This window comes from Neohortaea acidophila, assembly GCF_010093505.1.
Source record: "Neohortaea acidophila strain CBS 113389 unplaced genomic scaffold BDY17scaffold_4, whole genome shotgun sequence".
In the NCBI taxonomy this organism is placed as follows: domain Eukaryota; kingdom Fungi; phylum Ascomycota; class Dothideomycetes; order Mycosphaerellales; family Teratosphaeriaceae; genus Neohortaea; species Neohortaea acidophila.
In genome coordinates, this window is record NW_022985513.1 from 1,979,915 (window position 1) to 1,996,729 (window position 16,815).

The following is a 16,815-nucleotide window of genomic DNA, read 5'->3' on the forward strand; positions in this document are numbered from 1 at the left end:
CGAGATACATGAAATGCTACTATCGACTGAGGCTCTTGACGGCCCTGCTCTTCGTCGCGCGCGGATCGATGCCCTTTCTCCGCATCTGCTTCCGCAGCGCGCGATCGATGATCTCGTTGTCTTCCTCGTCGTCGAAACCGCCAAACACATCCTCCTCTCCATTCGCGCCGGCCTCCACATCCGCTTCCACATCCGCTTCGCTCTCTTCAACAGCCACGCTAGCCCCATTATTCTGCTGCGCCTTGTCCTCCGCACTACCCTGCGGCTTCACCGCACCCGCCGGCGTCGGTCCTGTCTTCTTTAACTTTGCGACGAAGAAGCCATCCACGTTGTAGGAGTGAGGATAGTAGCGGCGCGTCTCCTTCATGGCGGGATGGAAGCGCTTCGACTCATATTTGACGAAGCCTTCCTTGCCAAAGACCAGGCCGGTGGGGACGAGGCGGACGTTGGGGCGCTTGTTGAGCGCGTACTGCACGACTTGCTCGTTTTCTTCCACCGTTACTGAACAAGTGGAGTAGACGATGTAGCCGCCCGTCTTGCTCGCGTGGTCAACGGAGTCGATGGCGGCGAGGAGAAGCTGCTTCTGCAAATGCGGGAGACGCAGGAAGTCTGCTTCAGTCTTGTTGGTTTTGACGCTTGCGTCTTTGGCGATGACGCCGGTGCCTGAGCATGGCGCATCCAACAGTACTCTGTCGAAGCCGCCCATCACCTTTGGGAATTCCAGCGCGCTGTAATTGCACACTATCGTGTTTTTGACGCCAAGGCGGTGGATGTTTCCGATGAGACCTTTTGCTCGGTCCTTGTTCGAATCGTTGGCGAAGATGCAGCCTGTATTCCGCATGAGCGCGGCCATGTGGGTGGTCTTGCCGCCGGGAGCAGCAGTCATGTCGAGCACTCGTTCGTGTTCTTGCGGGGCGAGCGCCATGACGGGGAGGAATGAAGAAGCGGCTTGAAGGATGTAGTGGCCCGCGAGGTATTCGGGTGTAGCGCCGAGAGGAACGGCGGATTCAAAGACTTGAAGTCCAACTTTTGACCACTTGCCGACGGGTTGCAATTGCACGCCACGGTTGATGAGAGCTTGGGCGAGCTGTCTGCGTGCAGTGCGGAGAGTGTTCGTGCGAATGACCATGGGACGGGGAGACTCGTTGCTGTCGAAAAAGGCGAGAGCCTCTTGTGGAGGGAAGAGGGAGAAGAGCTTTGCCGCAAGGAATGGGGAGTAGCCGTAGTAGGCACAAATGTCCTTCAACAAAGATTGCGTGTAGTCGTTTCGGCTCCGGGCAGGATCGTGGAGCTCTTTGAAGCTTGTCAACACTCGCACAGTTTCGGTGATTCTCGTCCGCAAGAGTTGGAGATCCGGAGCCAGCAGACTCTTCTGTTGTCCCTCTTCATCGTCCGACAGCGGCAAATCAGCCGCAATATTCGTTTGCAACGCATCTTTCTGCAATTCTGCCTCGTTGTCTTTCAACTCTTGCGCTCGTTGGTTGTCCAGTTTCTGCGTGAGCCCTGCAATGTTGGCCGCATTCAGCGCCTCTTCCGCATCGGAGTCGTCATCCTCAGACCATACGCCGGCATGATTTTCTCGGTCAGAATCGACAACGTCGTCGTCTGAGGGTGCCAGGTCGAAATCGTCTGCATCGTCTTGTAATTCGTCGTCGCTCACGTCGTCCAAATTCGCCTCTTCAATGCCATCCAGCTCATCTTCCATGACATCCGGGTCGTCTATTGCATCTCCACTGATATCTGAGACGCCGTCCTCTTCAAAGCCATCTTCGAAGCCGTCGAGCACCGTCTGCGTCTTCTTTCCGCTCACAATCTGCGGCGCGGCATCGGAGCGGGCCTTGGGGACTCGTTTTCCCGCCGACTTTGACGAAGCCTTCGCAGAACCGTTGACCGGTGCCTCGACCCGCTGCTTCTTGATCGAGGATTTGGCCGGCGCAGCAGACTTTCTCTTCTTCGAAAGGAGCGAATCGTCGGGGTTCGGTGGCGGGCCTTGCTTGGTCATGCGCCGACTGGGTTTTGCTTTTCGAACCATCTTGTCGCCGTCTGTTGCAACTTTCTGTGTTGGCGGAAGAATGAGAGAGGTGGTGTACTGTCTCGAGCCTGGGAAATTTTCGGGCATTCGACTGCAAGCGGAAATTTATGGCTGCGGTTGAGGGTTCGGATCTAGCCGGCGATAAGATTCTTCCGTGGACCCTGACTTTCATCTCGACATTCACGTGTTTGACTTCGCAGTATATACTCTGACATGCGCTCACTGATATGCCATTCGCCAGTTGTGTACATGAGGAACTTCAGACTTGTGTTCAGCGAAATGCCGCCAATCTATCTACATCCACAGTAGGCTGTCGCGGCAATCCGACTCTACGTTTCCCCCCTTGGTCGTCCCCCGTCTCTATTGATGCACGTCTACGCTACCTTCTCTTCCGTCACAATCGCCTCTTGCACACTCGGAACCTCATCCAGAATGGTATTCGACCGCTCTCGGTCTCGCTTCGCCACGAGGTACCACGTTGCGCAAATGCTGGCAATGGCGCCGGCAAGCAACCCAATGGATATCGAGAAGCTCACTCGATATCTCGGACCAAACTTGGGCTGATATACCTGTGGGCCGACGATGCCAGAGAGTTGGGCGGAGGCCTATGGTACTTGTCAGCGGATTTAATCAGCTTGTAGTCAGTCCACTTGTTGTCTTACATTTGTGAGTCCAATCGCAAGCCCGGCTGCTGTCGTTCCGTGTGCCGCTCGGATACGCTCCGGCCAGATGATGGGGTAGATGCAAATCGAGCAGGCCAACGCAATCGTGACGAACACATATTTCACCGACGGGATGTCCACGGTGATGAGGATGACATAGCACGCGCACGCAATACTTTCGAGTAAGATTGCGGCTACCCATGAGACCAGCCTCTTAGTGTGGATGAGCCAGCCGATGAAGACGAGTGACGCGCATCCGAAGGCGTACGCGGGCTGGTTGATAGATGGTCAGCAATATGCCAATACCTGCAGAGTTTTCAGCAGCTCACCATTGTCATCAGCTGTGCATCAGCAGTCCCAGTCAGGCCGAGCTCGTAGATGACTGTCGGCAGCACAGTCCCAACCCCCCAGCCACCTATGGCATGGAACACCCAAATTAACGTGAAGGTCGACGACGTCGGATCGCACAACAACGCCTTGACCTGGTCGAGGTTCCATGTCTTCGCGGAGCCTCTGGGTTGCGTCTTTGGCAGCGAGTCGACAATCACCTGTCGTTCCTCGGCGCTGACAAAGTTGGCCTTCTCATCGGGGTAGTTGGGGAGCCAGAAGAAAGTTGTGACTCCGAGCAGAATTGGCGGGATGCCTTCGATGATGAACACCCATCGCCACGCAGCCAAGCCGCCCGCGCCGTTGATGAAAGACAGGGCATATGCCAACAATCCACTAACAGTTCCCGAAAATTGGCCACACGCGTAGAAGAAGGCAATCCTCAATGCCATGCTGTCGGCAGGATACCAGAAGGACAGATGATAAAGCACGCCAGGATAGTAGCCGGCTTCCGCGAGGCCCAGCAGGAATCTGCAAGCAAGGATGCTGGAGTAATTCTGCGTTGCTCCTTGACACATCGAGACGATGCCCCAAGTGACCATGATGCGACTCATCCAGATGTTCGGCTTGAAACGCTTCAGCAGCAGCGTCGACGCGGGCTCAAAGGCCGCGTAGGGATAGTAGAAGATGCTGAGCACCCAGGCCCACTGCTGCGAAGAGAGATGCAGCTGCTGACGGATGTCGTCGCCTTGGGTTTCGTTCATGATGGCCGTGTTGGTGATGTTGGAGACGTTGATTCGCATGATCAGGTAGATGAAGGAGTACCATAGTAGGATACGGAGATCGACTTTCCGTTGCACCGCTTTTAGTTCCGGCCGTTTCTCCTGCGCAGACTCGATGTCTGAGGTGGACTGCCTTTCGAATGTCTGGACGCTGACGTCCTTGGCTGCTGGAGCCGAGTCCGTGGGCTGCGAGACCTTCAGATCAGCCATCTTTGAGAGTGAGAAGGGAGAGAGTGGGCAAGAGGAAGAGAAGACGGTTGAGGCAGGGAATGGCAGCGCTTATGATGGTCGGGTATGACGGGACTCGCATGCTGCTTCCAAGACTCCAACGTGCTGGAAGCGGATGCACGTTGCAGCAGAACCCGCATTGCACATGGCAAATCGACGCCGATCATGCAGGCATGGCGATGAGACAATCAGGGTTCGAGTGTTGCAAATGGCCGCCGATTCATCTTGGAGTAGGTACATTCGACAAGAACGTGGTGTGTGAGAGTGGCCTGCTATGACATGTCTCTCTTTTTGTCTCTCCGTTCTTCTTTGCCGTCTACTCACTCAATGATTTTGATTTCATCAATCATCTGCACATCCATCATAGCCTCGGAAGGTCTTGGAGTGTCCAGGGGTGGAGAGTTGTAGCAAGCATGGAGAGAAAGCACGCAATTCGAAAGACGACATCGATCGGCACCGTCGTGCATGTCAACGTCACGTGCTGCCCAACTTCATCCCACCTTTCATCCCAAGTTTCGTCCCCAATAAGAAATCTCACACGTTCGACATGCGACAGGATGCGAAAGACGCTCCTACTTCTGCGAGATGCGGTCAAGTCATTGGAGAAGTATAGAGTGATATTCTTATAGTCTTACTCAGCACGTTACAACCTTTGTCAGACGAATGTCTGACTACATGCTGTGGCAGCAATGTTGCATCAAGTCAGAGGTTGCTGCTCTCACTGCTTTTCCTCTCATCAGCGTCTCAGCCGCTGCATACATCTGTCATAACTACTAAACCATGTCTGATCAACCCACTGACGGACGTGAAGCAGCCTACTCAGTCTCCAAGGCGACTTCAGACGTGTTCCGCCACTCCATCCTCGCCCATCCCCTGATACGCAAAGACCTGCCCGTTGGCACAGAGGCAGCCGCGGCGAGAGTGCACTTCACAGGCTCTGCAGACCCCTCGATCCCCGTTAATTGGCGCTTTGCAGAAGCCGTAGCAAGTCTCAAAGGCCTGGAAGCCAGCATACTAAACGTGCTGCTGACTCGCAAGTATGGCATCCCACTGCAAGACGTCACCATCGATACGGACCACGCCACACTGTTCATCATGTCTGCCCGGCTCTGGACCATCGACCCTGGCGAAGGAGGTTGGAACATTGCGCCCACAAACGCCCCCGTCGCAAGCGAGCGGCTGGCACAGATGTTTCCTCCTAGAGATCCGCACCGGGCTCGAGCGACGCTGCATCGCACTTTCGCTACTGGGATCTATAAATGCGCTGATGGAAAGTACTTCAATATTCATGGCTCAATGAACGCTGATCCGATCGCGGACTATCTTGGACTGGCCCGTGATATGGACACGGAGTCTTTCGAAGAAGGACTGCAAAGGTGGCGCGACGCCGTCCGTGCCTTCTCGAGTGAGGATCTCGATGTTCGATGCAACAACGACTATCGACAAGCCGGCACAATTTGCTACTCCGTAGACGAGTTCCGAGCTTCCGCACACGCAAAGGCCAATCGACATGTTGGCCTCTGGGAAATCTACGATCATCCAACTTCGTCCCAGGTTCCCTGTTGGTGGCCTTCAAGCTCTTCCACTTCCGTTACAAGACCCCTGGCGGGACTGAAGGTCGTCGACTTGACAAGGATAATCGCCGGCCCAGCGGTGACACGCAGTCTCGCTGAATTCGGCGCAAGTGTGATGCGCTGCACTTCTCCAAGCCTCCCCGATCAGAGCGTTTTACATCCAGACCTGAACTGGGGTAAATGGAACTGCAGCATCGATCTGACTAGTTCAGAAGACCGTCAGAAATTGCGCGATCTCATTTTGGAGGCAGACGTGGTCGTGCAAGGCTATCGCCCCAGCGCCCTCGACAAATACGGCTTCGGTCAGCAGGACATCATCGACCTGTGCAAACACCGCGAGCGAGGGATCATCTCCGTGCGTGAGAACTGCTACGGCTGGCATGGGCCTTGGGCCGCCCGGCCCGGCTGGCAGGAAATCAGCGACTCCTGCGTCGGCGTCGCTCGCAGTTTCGGCGAAGCTATGGGCCACGATGAACCTGTCATTCCAATCTTCCCGCACTCGGACTACTGCACCGGCATCGTGGGGTCTTGCGCTATCCTCATTGCGCTCCTAAGGCGGGCGGAGAAGGGCGGATCGTATGCCGTCGATCTCGCACTCAACTACTACACCACTTGGCTCGTGGAGTCGGTCGGCGAGTATCCGCGCCCCGTTTTTGAAAGAGTCTGGCAAGCGCATGGCCGGAGGGTCTGGCGTAGCCATAATCGCAATCTTGAGACTGCGCTGGCCACGGTGAAGAATCTACGTGAAGGTGTCGGTGGGACAAGCTTATTGCGGCCGGACTTCTTCGAGGGTCGCATGGCGCCCGGCATACTTGGGGAGAAGAAGTTCCGTCATGTTAGATCTGTGGCTCGGTGGCCGGCAGGGACCGTCGAACCGGGATTCCGTATTGGCACTCGAGGCAATGGAGTGGATGCGGCTCGATGGCCGGAAGATTTGAGCGTGGAGTCTGTAATTTCATGATGGGAGGAATAGCTGCCATTGTGGAGAATGATGTTGCTGGCAACTTATTCAACCGACCAGTGCCCTACGCCGCCCCAACCGTGTTGACGTACGTGAGAGAATCCCTCCGGCTCGGACCCATCTCGCTCGTATCCGCATACAACAGCGAGCCCCTCCGACCATAGGTCAAAGACGGCTTCTTCTCAACAGTCTTTGCCAAACCTCCAGCACCAACCACGACCTCAACAATACTATTGTGGCTGCCAGGCGGCTTGCTAATACTCGTCACCTCCAACCGCTCATCCGCCATCTTAATCAATGCCTCCCAGTCCGCCGCTTCCCGTTCGAGCGCATTAAACTGCACCATCATCTCCATATCCGAGCGCCGCAGCTGGGTTTCAATGTGCGCATTCACGGATCCCGGAGGCGGCATGACCACGTCGACGATGATGAGCTTCTGGCCGGCTCGCAGGATGCTCGCCGTGTTCCGGAGAGCTCGCGCGGCGTACTTGTCCGTCCAGTCATGGAAGATTTGGCGGAAAACGTACGCCGCGGCGTCCGGGACGGGCTGCGTTGACTCGAAGAAGTCGTATGGCATGAATTCGATGCGTGATGCGAACTCCGCTGGTAGCGCCTCGCGTCCCTTTGCCACCACCCCTGGCAGATCCTGCACGATGAAGTTCAAGTTTGTCGCCTGCGCTATGGCTTGCGCTGTTGCTCCCATACTGCCTCCAACGTCGACCACCGTGGCTCCGTCTCCGAGATCCTGCCAGTTGTATCCCTGCACCGTGTAATCCAGTTTATAGCCCTCAGTCGCCTGCAACGCTCTCATCAGGTTCGCAAATCGAGCTTCCCGATGCTGGTTCCCGGGTAGAGCAAGGTAGTCGAACCGAGAGAGCTTCCCATCGCAGTGCGCAAGGCTGTATGGCGTCTGCTCTCGCTCCATCGCATCGCCGCCCCACTTTTCTGTCGCCGCTACAAGGCTGAAAGACGCGGGGCCCGTCTCTTCCGTCCGCACTCCAATCCAGCTCTGAACATGCTGAGAGGTGACGAGCTGGCGGGAGGCCGGGGTGTGCGCAACGCGACCTGGCTCCGGCTCAGCGAAGATGTGGTTGAGGGCTGCGTAGCGCAGGATACGCTTGAGTTGGGACTCCGGCGTTTTCGTCGCTGCGGCGACATCGGCGAAGGAGATGCTGCCGGTTAGAGGGACGGCGTCGGCGATGCGGAAGTGGTTGATGTACATGAGGGTGGAGATGTCGTGGTAGTTCCACACGGTCCACATGATGTTTGCTTTCGGTCCGGCGGCGAGGGCTGCGAGGAAGGATGTGGCTGCTCGGAGCTGGATTCGGGCGTCTTGGACGTTGATGGGAAGGTTGGTGGGGTAGTCATCTGGGCCGTCGAGGGCGAAAGACGGCTGGGGTAGGTTGTTGTCGGAGAAGTGATCTGCTATGATGTGGGCCCAGTGCAGAATGTCTTCGGCGAGGGACACAATGATCGGTGTGGTGGAGGGTTTGATGCCATTGCTGGCAAAGGGATTCCTGAAGTCCATGATGATTGAGATTGAAATGGTGGACAGGAATGGAAGATCGCAGAGGGGAATGTGAGGTATGAAAGCAGCGGGGAGCTCTACTTATCTTTCGTGATGCGCATGCGCGACAGGAGAGGCAGGCATTGAAGGTCTCATTCGTTGCGGTGTGGTGTGGAGCACTTCGACCACTTCCCAATCATTCCGATGCACAAAAATTTTGCTGCAGACAATCGAGGCAGTGCCAATCGTTGCAGAGTGCCGCGAGCAGCCAAGATATGCGGCGGTGAGGTAAGATGCAAGCTCGTGAAAGCGACACACCCAATCAGGAAGGTACACAACTCGTGAATACAAAAACGCACGCGCCGTGCAGATGCACTCGCCAGTATCGTGGCGCAGACGGAAGCCAAAGATTTCATTGCACGGCACGCCACGACGGACACTCCGTAGCTGAAAATGTTTGCACAGCAGCTGTGTGCGCGAAAAAGAAAGGCCGACATGCAGCGCTGCAAGGTGTGGTATGATGTGGCAACCCGTTTCGTGCATACGCGATGGAGCTATGCCGGATGTAGTTTGCACAACCACCCCGGACGGAAACACGGATGATCTGCAATGCATGGTAGATCTGGGACCTAGTGCAGCTCGTATGGAGATTGGGTGTCGGTGTGGTAGTCGTTTCATGTGGCGGAGTCGTCGCTCTGCGCCGTGTCTTCCGTCGCTTGAACCGGTCGAGTGGGGAAGATGCAATGGCGAGGTGCCCGGTAGTTAAGTAGAAACATGATAAGAGGAGCCGTCCATCTTCTAGTACCCGTTTTTAAGCAACGATTCAACTCGAAATGGCAGCCACGAGCGTATTGAACGAGCCGGCGTATGCTCATGTGTTTGACCAGAAAGAAGATGTCATCTCGGCCGCAAAGAATGGCCTGTCATGGACCTACCACGCCGACAAAGACGCACAATACGTGCTGCCCAACAAGTCAGTCATCCTCTTCACAGGCTGCTGCCCACTGCTGACATGATTTCCAGCTCGCCCGAGCACATCCGTCTCGAGCAACAAGCGGTACTACTCTCCGGCCTGATGAACCATCGAATCTTCCATGCCCCCGTCAAAGACGGCCCACACCTACAATGTCTCGACATCGGTTGCGGCACTGGCATAGTGACTGATACCATGGCCACCACGCTCCCGCAAGCGCAATGCTTCGGTGTCGATCTCTCTCCCGTGCCCAACATGCGGGCTCCTAAACCGAACGTGCGTTTCTTTCAGGGCAACGTCGGCACCCAGCCTCCCTCGCAATGGATACCAAACGACAGAGAGTCGGGTTTCGAACGAGACCACGAAGTCTTCGACTACGTCTTCAGCCGCCTTCTCATCTTTGGCGTCACCGATTGGCCAGCCTACATCCGCACACAGTTCGATCTTCTGAAACCCGGAGGCTGGGCGGAGGTCCACGACTGCGACTGGACATATTTCAACGAAGCCGAAGAAGTCATCTCTGACGAGTGGTCCTGGTTACAGACCCTGCACTCCATTTGCGAAGGGGAGAAAGGCATGGACTTCCAATGCGGGCGCAAGGTCGCGCAATGGATGGAGCAGGCGGGCTTCCGCGACATTCAGGTGTTCAAGTACAAATGGTCGTATGATCCGCTCTCCACTCAGGAGCCTGGAGTCCGGGAATTTGGGGAGTGGCAGGTTCGATGGCAGCCAGAAATGATCAATACGATGATTGAGCGATCAGTCACGAGCGGGCACGGTGCTGGCATGGTGGAGCACAACGCCATTGTGCGCATGCAAGACGAGATGAGGAAATGTTTGGCGCCGGAGAAGGGGAAGCATATTTGGTTTTATGTGACGATTGGTCAGAAGCCGCCAGGAGTCGCGTAAGCATAGCCTATTCGTAGTCATCAGGGAGCTTTTACATCGAGAAAGAGAGTGCCGAGTCTTCGACTTTGAATGCCATTGTTGAAGCCAGAGTGAATGAAGTGAAGTCTAGACCCGCCAGGAAAACCCGTCAAGTTGTCGAGAGTGTCCGTGCGTTCCAGGACACGGCAAGATTGAGCGAGGCACCGCTCGAGACTTATAGCCTCATACCATCCGCAATGGCCAGTCGTAAGCGCACAGTCCTCGTCACGGGCTGCACAGAAGGCAGCGCCGGGCACGCTCTAGCCCGGGAATTCCACGCCAAAGGCTTCGAGGTCTACGCAACAGCGCGCTCCACCGCGAAAATGGCCTCTCTCCAGCCCCTCGGAATCCGCACGCTTCCCCTGGACATCACATCCGACGACTCCATCCAGGCGTGCGTGCAGGAGGTCCCACAACTCGACATCCTCGTCAACAATGCGGGCGCCTCGCTCACGATGCCCATCGTCGACCTCTCCATCCAGGAGGCGAAGGCACTCTTCGACGCCAATGTATGGGGTCATCTCGCTGTCATCCAGGCCTTTCTGCCTTTACTGTTGAAATCTCCGAAAGCGATGATTGTCAATCACACATCGGTTGCCGTGACCATGGCTATTCCGTATCAAGCGGTCTACAACGCCTCGAAAGCCTGCCTGTCATCGTTCTCCGACACGCTCCGCCTTGAACTGCAGCCCTTCGACATTGCAGTCGTGGAACTGAGGAGTGGCGGCATCAAAACGAACATCTTCGGGCACAGTGCGAAGAAGCCCGTTTTGCCCGCCGGCTCGATCTATGCTCCTGCGAGGGAGACCGTAGAGACGTCGCTTAGACAGGAGTGGTTTGCGGATGTTGGAATCTCTCCAGAGCAGTGGGCGCGAGAGATTGTGAGAGATCTTTCGAAGAAGCATCCGCCGCCAAGAACGATCTGGAGAGGCGAATCTGCCTTTGGGGCGTGGCTGAGCACCTTTTTCCCCTCGAGCTCATTGGACGCCAACGTTCGAAAGATGGTCGGGTTTGACAAGGCCGAGCAGATAATCCGAGAGCGGCGAAAGTGAGGTGGTGGCGGTTCAGGGGCGATGGCCAGGAGTCTTTAGGAACCATTCGTATCATTCGTGATTGCTGTCCTCGGTGTCTTTCAATCCCTCCAATTGATCAAGACCTCGTCGGTTCGAAATCTTTGCGTGCATGAACTCTCCTCAAGCTTCGTCCGGAAGCCCATGCTGTGCTGGAGAAGTCCAGCATGCGCAATCATGATACCATTGTCGATGCAGAAGCGCTCGTCCGTGGCGAACACCGATCCTCCGCGATCGGCCGCCATCATGCCCATCATCTGCTGCAAGCGCTCATTGCAGCCAACTCCACCGACGATCAAGACCTGTCGGGCGCCCACATGCGCCATCGCCCTTTCTGTAATCTCCACCAGCATGGCATAGAGGGTTTCCTGGAGAGTGAAGCACAAGTCCTCCTCCCCAATCACCTTGTCACCCTCCTTCCACAAATCTTGCTCCCCTTTGCGCCCCGCGTGTAGTCGCCTCGCCATCTCCTCAGCCCTAGCCAGGATGCCGGAGAAACTGACGTCCATGCCCTTGACGGCATAGGGTAGATCCAGTAGCACATCCCCTCCTTTCTTCGCAAGCTGTTCGATGTTGTAACCCGGCGCAGGATCGTTGCTGATATTTATTACTCTTGCAAACCGATCCAGACAATTTCCCACCGCAATGTCCAACGCTTCGCCGAAGATCCTGTACCGCTGGGCAGAGTAGGCGATGACTTGAGTGTTGCCGCCGCTGACGTACAGGACGACCGGATTGTCTGCCCCGGTGATCGTGCGGCCCATTTCAATGTGACCAACGCAATGATTCACGCCGACCAGTGGTTTGTCCCATAACTGACTGAGCATTCTCGCGGCGATTGCTACTGCGGACAGAGGAGCGCCCATTCCGGGACCTTGGGTGAAGCATATACAGTCGATGTCCTCGATTTGAATCTTGGACTGTTTGATGGCTTGCTTCACTAACCGGACGACCCATCGCCGGTGGTGGGCTGCTGTATCTTTTGGGAGGAAGCCGGTGCCGGGAGGCGAGACGAAGGTATGTCTTAGATTGCATAAGATCTGGACTTGGGAGGAGGCGGAGGGTTTAGACTGCGATTTCGGAACCTCATCGTCGGAGTGTGCGCTATCGTGAGGCGAGGGTGGGGTAGAAGGAGGATGGAAGATGATGCCCACGCCGAGTTTCTGTTCACCAGAGCGGGATCAGCAAGTGTAAAAGTTGTCGAGGCGTGATAGAATGGGGAGGAGATGCTTACATTGGCACTGCCCTCCAGGCCGAGTGCGATAGGCATCTTGTCACGGTCGCAATGTGACTTTCAGTGAGAGCATGCCCAGATGCGTATGTGTGGAAAAGGGTGCAGGAACCGGGGTAGGTCCTACAGGAACATTGGATGCAGGCTGGAGTGAATTGGGGAGTGCAGACAGCGCTGAGGACTGCAGGTGGATGAGTGATGGATTACCTAAGCGACCAAAGTTTCGGCGCGTGGCTTGACGGCGCTGGATGGCGCAGGCGCAGGCGCACTTGCGTCAGCGCTCCCCGGCAGTGCGCGCGACTTTCAAGTGCTGCATCCGCCTCGACCTCCATCCAATACCTCCATTCCGCTCACATCAATCGCACCTCCTACCTAACTGACCCCTCTCCCTCCTTGAACCCGATCTGAGCAGGCGGTGGAAGTTGGCCAAACATGTCTTGGAGCGGGTTCAAGAAGGTATCGCTGCCTGGCGCACTCACCACCACGACTCTCCGCTAACACAATCCCAGAATGTTGGGCGTGCGACGACGCAGGTGATGATGAAGGCGGGGCGGGTGGAGAAGTGAGCGAGCCATGCCATCTCCGTCAGCCCCTATCTGCTACTGACCTACTTCTTCGCCCCCAGGACGACCGATCGCGAATACGAAGTGGAAGAGCGCCGCTTCCGAAACCTCGAATCCTCCGCCAACCGCCTGCAAAAAGAAGCCAAGGGATACCTCGACAGTCTCCGAGCCATGACCGCGTCGCAGATGCGCATTGCCGAAACCATCGACGCCTTCTACGGTGATTCCGGCGCTCGCGACGGCGTGAGCAGAAGTTACAAACAGGCGGTGGAAGACCTGGATGCAGAGACGGTCAAAGCGTTGGATGGGCCGTACAGGTGTGTACCGAGATCCCTACTCCCTGATGACGAGGAAGAGGCGTTGGAGATTGCCAGAGAGGTGGAAGAGGAGTGGAACTTTCAAGCCGGCAATGCGAGAAACTATACTCGTGGCCTTGGTGATGCTGGCTATGAAGAGACACGCAAGCTCATGGATCATGTGTACAGGACAACGGTTCTGGAACCCATCAACCGCTTTTGCGCCTACTTTCCCGACATCAACGAGTGTAAGTCGTGCTGCGGCCCGCTTGAGTGACTTCTATCTGACTGTCTCACCCCAGGCATTAAGAAGCGCAATCACAAAATGCTCGACTACGACGCTCTCCGGAGTAAAGTAAGGTCGCTGACGGAGAAGCCGGACAAGGATCCCGGCAAGTTGCCGCGGACGGAGAAAGAATTGGAAATGGTTAGCATTCATCGTTTTCTTGCTACTGCACCCCCTTCCCCCGGCCCTCACCATGCCGCCACTGCCGATACGGAGCTGCTGGAGTTTCCCGTTGCGGACCTGGACTTGTCGATGCCCAGCCCACCCAAGGCCCTACAGAGACCGGACATCTCAAGGTTGAAGAGCGCTACCCGCCCGGACAGGATGAGTCTAATTCGCACCTCGTCTCTCGTCGGTCGCAGCATGAGTCTGAGATCCTTTCGTCGTGCATCGAAAGATCTCACAGATGGCACTGCATCTCTTCGAAGCGCATCAGTCATGGCCACCGATGGTCCAGATCCCTTCCATACTACCGCAGAGACCGGCCCTCCTCTCACAGCCCTCGACACCAGTCCCACCCACAAACCCAGCTCCCGGCTCGCTTCAAGGCCCACCCCATTCTTCCAACCCTCGGAACTCGAAGACATCATGGCACCCCTGCGGGAAGAATTCATTCAGAAACAGGCTGACGACTTTGCACAGGCGAAAGCGGTGTATGAGCAGTTGAACGACCAGTTGACGACAGAGTTGCCGCAACTCATTGACCTGAGGCATGTCTCCTTCCTCAAAGCATCGTGGAATGTTGACTACTAACACCGCGCAACAGAGTCCCCTACCTTGACCCCTCCTTCGAAGCTCTAGTGAAGATCCAGCTCCGGTTTTGCGCAGAGGCGTACAGCCGTATGGCGCAAGTGCAGCAGTACGTTCCTCCTCCTGTCCAGCTCTCAGACTTGTTTGAGTAATTACTGATGTCGCTCCTAGATACCTTGACGCCGGCACACGAGACCAGTACGCGAATGGCGACCTCGATGCAAGGGTGGAGGACGTGCTGGGCCAGATACGGGAGCTGAGTATTGCTGGAACGGTGTAGAAGCAGCACAGTGGGGTGATTGTGTTTTCTCTCTCGTTCTAATCAATTCTGCGGATTGAGCGAATGGTTCAGAGTCGGTCTGGCAGTTGTTAAGAACTACACCTGTTCAAGCAGCAAGTACGCATCACCAGGCATGCAACCGCAGATGTCTTGGCCCAAAATCCCGTCCTCTATCCCTCCGTGCTTGTTGTCCATGCTCCTCCCACCCAACCCCATCACAACTCCTTCGCCTTACTACCCGCCCCTCTTAACCCCTCCAAATTCCGATCCAGCGTATCCGCCACCAGCTTCCTCAACGCCGCCCCATCAGGCCCCACAGCACTTCCCTTCCGCTTCTTCACCTCCTCCGTAATCTCATCGACCATCTCATCAAACTCCTGCCCCGGCTCATGCGGCACCCCCAGCGTCGCACCCTGCAACGCCTCCTGGCTGTCCGCACGGTGAACCTCCGGCTTACCCGGCGAAGGCTGAGCAGGCACCGTCGTGCGGGCCTTGACTTTCTTCTGCAGGAATGCCTTTCCTGGTGTGAGGAGGAAGAGGCTGCTGATGCCGACGCCGATGATGGCGTAGAAGTAGACGCGCGACCAGGCGAGTAGACTGTCGTGGAGCGAGAGCAGGATGAAGGGTGTGGTGGTGAAGGTGAAGGCTAGTTGGGTCACGAGCCAGGTGAAGATGTCGTAGTAGCGTTTGTATGGCGTGGGGCGTTTGCCGTCGGGCGTCATGAAGAAGGGGCGGAGGAGGCGGCGGGAGTCTTGAATTTTCGTGTTAGCGGGAGATCCTTGAGGTGTGGAGATGAGGAGGTGCTTACTCTTTGCTACGTTTTGGATGAAGCTGGCGAGGACAAAGGCCATGTAGTAGCCTGGTTCGAAGCCGTGCCAGAACGCACTGGTGACGAAGGTGGCCATGCTGGCGCGGAAACCGGGCTTCTTGCCCTTTGGCGTGACACGCAGGTAGATGTAGTTTCGCAGCCAGTGGTTGGTGTTCATGTTCCAGTTGCCCAGATATGCATGGCTGTTCTGCGCAAACTCCACGCCCGAAGGCCGAATGTTGGTCAGGCGGCTCCAGTCTGGTTTGCCGGTTTTGGGATCCAGGCCTTTGTACCCGATGCCCGAGAGGATGCAGGCGCCTTCGGCCATCATCCAGACGCCGTAGTACTTCATTCGGGTGACGAAGTTGAGCATGTGGAGGTGGAAGATCCTCCACAGGATGTTGTGCTTGGTGAACTGATCTCCTAGGATGACGCTGGGATTGTAGAACGGCGACAACTGCAGGAACAGGACGAGCCAGATGAGCCCTGCGCCCAACTTCAGCATGGCTGGCGTGCCGCTTCTGGGGATCCTTCGCTTTTTGCGGGTCGGAGGGGCTTTCATGGGATCTGTGCCGGGGGGAAGGTCAAACATGGTAGTATTCAGCCAGCGGTGGTAGTCGATGTAGTCGAAAGCAGGCCCGGCATGCAGAGCGGGGAAGAAAAAGACAAACCCGGCAAAGTCAAGGGGGTTTGGAAGCTTCACAAGCATGCGATCCTTCTGCGTATCGTTCAGCTCGGACTGCTTCTGTCTCCCGTCCCAGACGTTCCAGCAGAAGGCGGACAGCTTCATGACGAGCACCATTTGCGCGCCGGTGATGTCGATGACGGCGGGGTCGTTGAGCATGTGGCGGTAGATGTGGCTGACGGACATGTGGCCCATAAGCCAGACGAAGCCGATCCATGGCATGTACGGTCCTTGGACATAGCCGGCGATCAGGTAGGTGATGATGGCGTCGAGGATGATGGTCGCCAGACCCCACCACAGGTCAAACAGGCCGACTACGAAGAACAAGCCGATGCTGTTGGACGTTAGCGAAAGGTGATGAGGGGATTGACAATTGGGCCTCACGAGATGTTGAAGACATTCTTGAGCCAGGGTTTGTCGTCGGGTAGCCTCTTCAGAATGGCGGCCAGAGGGTATGAGAGTAAGAAGGAGGCGATGATTTTGACTGTGTGCCGGGGTTAGCTTGGGCCACACTGGATCCGAACAGGCTGCGTCCAAACATACTCTCATCTAAAGAAGAGCCCAGGAGGGTGGAGACGTATACGAAAGCTGTTCAGATGTCAACATGAGAAGCGCGTGCTAGTATGGCAAGCAGATGCGTACGGAGATCGATGTAGGGCAACATGGTTCGAGTGTAGAAGGGAGTGTCACGGTGCAACGAGGTCGAAGTGCAAGGTCATGATGTGGACGAGAGATTGTAATGCATAGATGAGAGGGCAAGGCAAAGCAGAAGAGGTGAGGTGAGGTCTCCATATGCCGCCTGCACGTGGAGCATCCTCGAAACTCGGGACGCTGCACCAAAACGTCATTCCCTCGATCGGGCCAGTTGGGTGC

At 56.2% G+C, this 16,815-nt stretch overlaps 9 protein-coding genes across 9 annotated transcripts; 4 read left to right on the forward strand and 5 right to left on the reverse strand.

The window, feature by feature from the left end:
* Position 1: 1 nt before the first annotated feature.
* BDY17DRAFT_134881 (NOL1/NOP2/sun family-domain-containing protein) lies at positions 2-2,110 on the reverse strand. The gene has a single exon (XM_033729449.1). The coding sequence runs from the start codon at positions 2,030-2,032 to the stop codon at positions 20-22; it is 2,013 nt and encodes a 670-aa protein (XP_033591319.1). The 5' UTR covers positions 2,033-2,110; the 3' UTR covers positions 2-19.
* Positions 2,111-2,406: 296 nt separating this feature from the next.
* Positions 2,407-4,013, reverse strand: BDY17DRAFT_323583 (major facilitator superfamily domain-containing protein; the record flags this gene model as incomplete). Its single annotated transcript, XM_033737042.1, has 3 exons — positions 2,407-2,637; positions 2,695-2,967; positions 3,024-4,013. The coding sequence occupies 3 exons, from the start codon at positions 4,011-4,013 to the stop codon at positions 2,407-2,409; spliced, it is 1,494 nt and encodes a 497-aa protein (XP_033591320.1).
* A 399-nt stretch (positions 4,014-4,412) lies between these two features.
* On the forward strand, positions 4,413-6,598 carry BDY17DRAFT_134925 (CoA-transferase family III domain-containing protein). The gene has a single exon (XM_033729451.1). It carries the CDS (start codon positions 4,812-4,814, stop codon positions 6,564-6,566), a length of 1,755 nt encoding a protein of 584 aa, XP_033591321.1. The 5' UTR covers positions 4,413-4,811; the 3' UTR covers positions 6,567-6,598.
* Positions 6,599-8,299, reverse strand: BDY17DRAFT_134924 (O-methyltransferase-domain-containing protein). Its single transcript, XM_033729450.1, has one exon. The coding sequence runs from the start codon at positions 8,092-8,094 to the stop codon at positions 6,631-6,633; it is 1,464 nt and encodes a 487-aa protein (XP_033591322.1). The 5' UTR covers positions 8,095-8,299; the 3' UTR covers positions 6,599-6,630.
* Positions 8,300-8,906: 607 nt separating this feature from the next.
* BDY17DRAFT_323586 (S-adenosyl-L-methionine-dependent methyltransferase) lies at positions 8,907-9,955 on the forward strand (the record flags this gene model as incomplete). The annotated part of the gene is made up of 2 exons (XM_033737043.1): positions 8,907-9,046; positions 9,097-9,955. 2 exons carry the CDS (start codon positions 8,907-8,909, stop codon positions 9,953-9,955), a joined length of 999 nt encoding a protein of 332 aa, XP_033591323.1.
* A 107-nt stretch (positions 9,956-10,062) lies between these two features.
* Positions 10,063-11,065, forward strand: BDY17DRAFT_134944 (putative short-chain dehydrogenase). The gene has a single exon (XM_033729453.1). It carries the CDS (start codon positions 10,171-10,173, stop codon positions 11,023-11,025), a length of 855 nt encoding a protein of 284 aa, XP_033591324.1. The 5' UTR covers positions 10,063-10,170; the 3' UTR covers positions 11,026-11,065.
* BDY17DRAFT_134943 (glycoprotease family-domain-containing protein) lies at positions 11,066-12,435 on the reverse strand. The gene is made up of 2 exons (XM_033729452.1): positions 12,278-12,435; positions 11,066-12,206 (listed from the first exon to the last, which is right to left on the reverse strand). The coding sequence occupies exons 1-2, from the start codon at positions 12,311-12,313 to the stop codon at positions 11,106-11,108; spliced, it is 1,137 nt and encodes a 378-aa protein (XP_033591325.1). The 5' UTR covers positions 12,314-12,435; the 3' UTR covers positions 11,066-11,105.
* Positions 12,436-12,706: 271 nt separating this feature from the next.
* On the forward strand, positions 12,707-14,449 carry BDY17DRAFT_316466 (uncharacterized protein; the record flags this gene model as incomplete). The annotated part of the gene is made up of 8 exons (XM_033736014.1): positions 12,707-12,730; positions 12,784-12,836; positions 12,900-13,154; positions 13,323-13,381; positions 13,436-13,560; positions 14,062-14,129; positions 14,186-14,278; positions 14,341-14,449. 8 exons carry the CDS (start codon positions 12,707-12,709, stop codon positions 14,447-14,449), a joined length of 786 nt encoding a protein of 261 aa, XP_033591326.1.
* Positions 14,450-14,664: 215 nt separating this feature from the next.
* BDY17DRAFT_323590 (MBOAT, membrane-bound O-acyltransferase family-domain-containing protein) lies at positions 14,665-16,606 on the reverse strand (the record flags this gene model as incomplete). Its single annotated transcript, XM_033737044.1, has 5 exons — positions 14,665-15,200; positions 15,258-16,276; positions 16,327-16,426; positions 16,486-16,530; positions 16,585-16,606. 5 exons carry the CDS (start codon positions 16,604-16,606, stop codon positions 14,665-14,667), a joined length of 1,722 nt encoding a protein of 573 aa, XP_033591327.1.
* Positions 16,607-16,815: the final 209 nt, after the last annotated feature.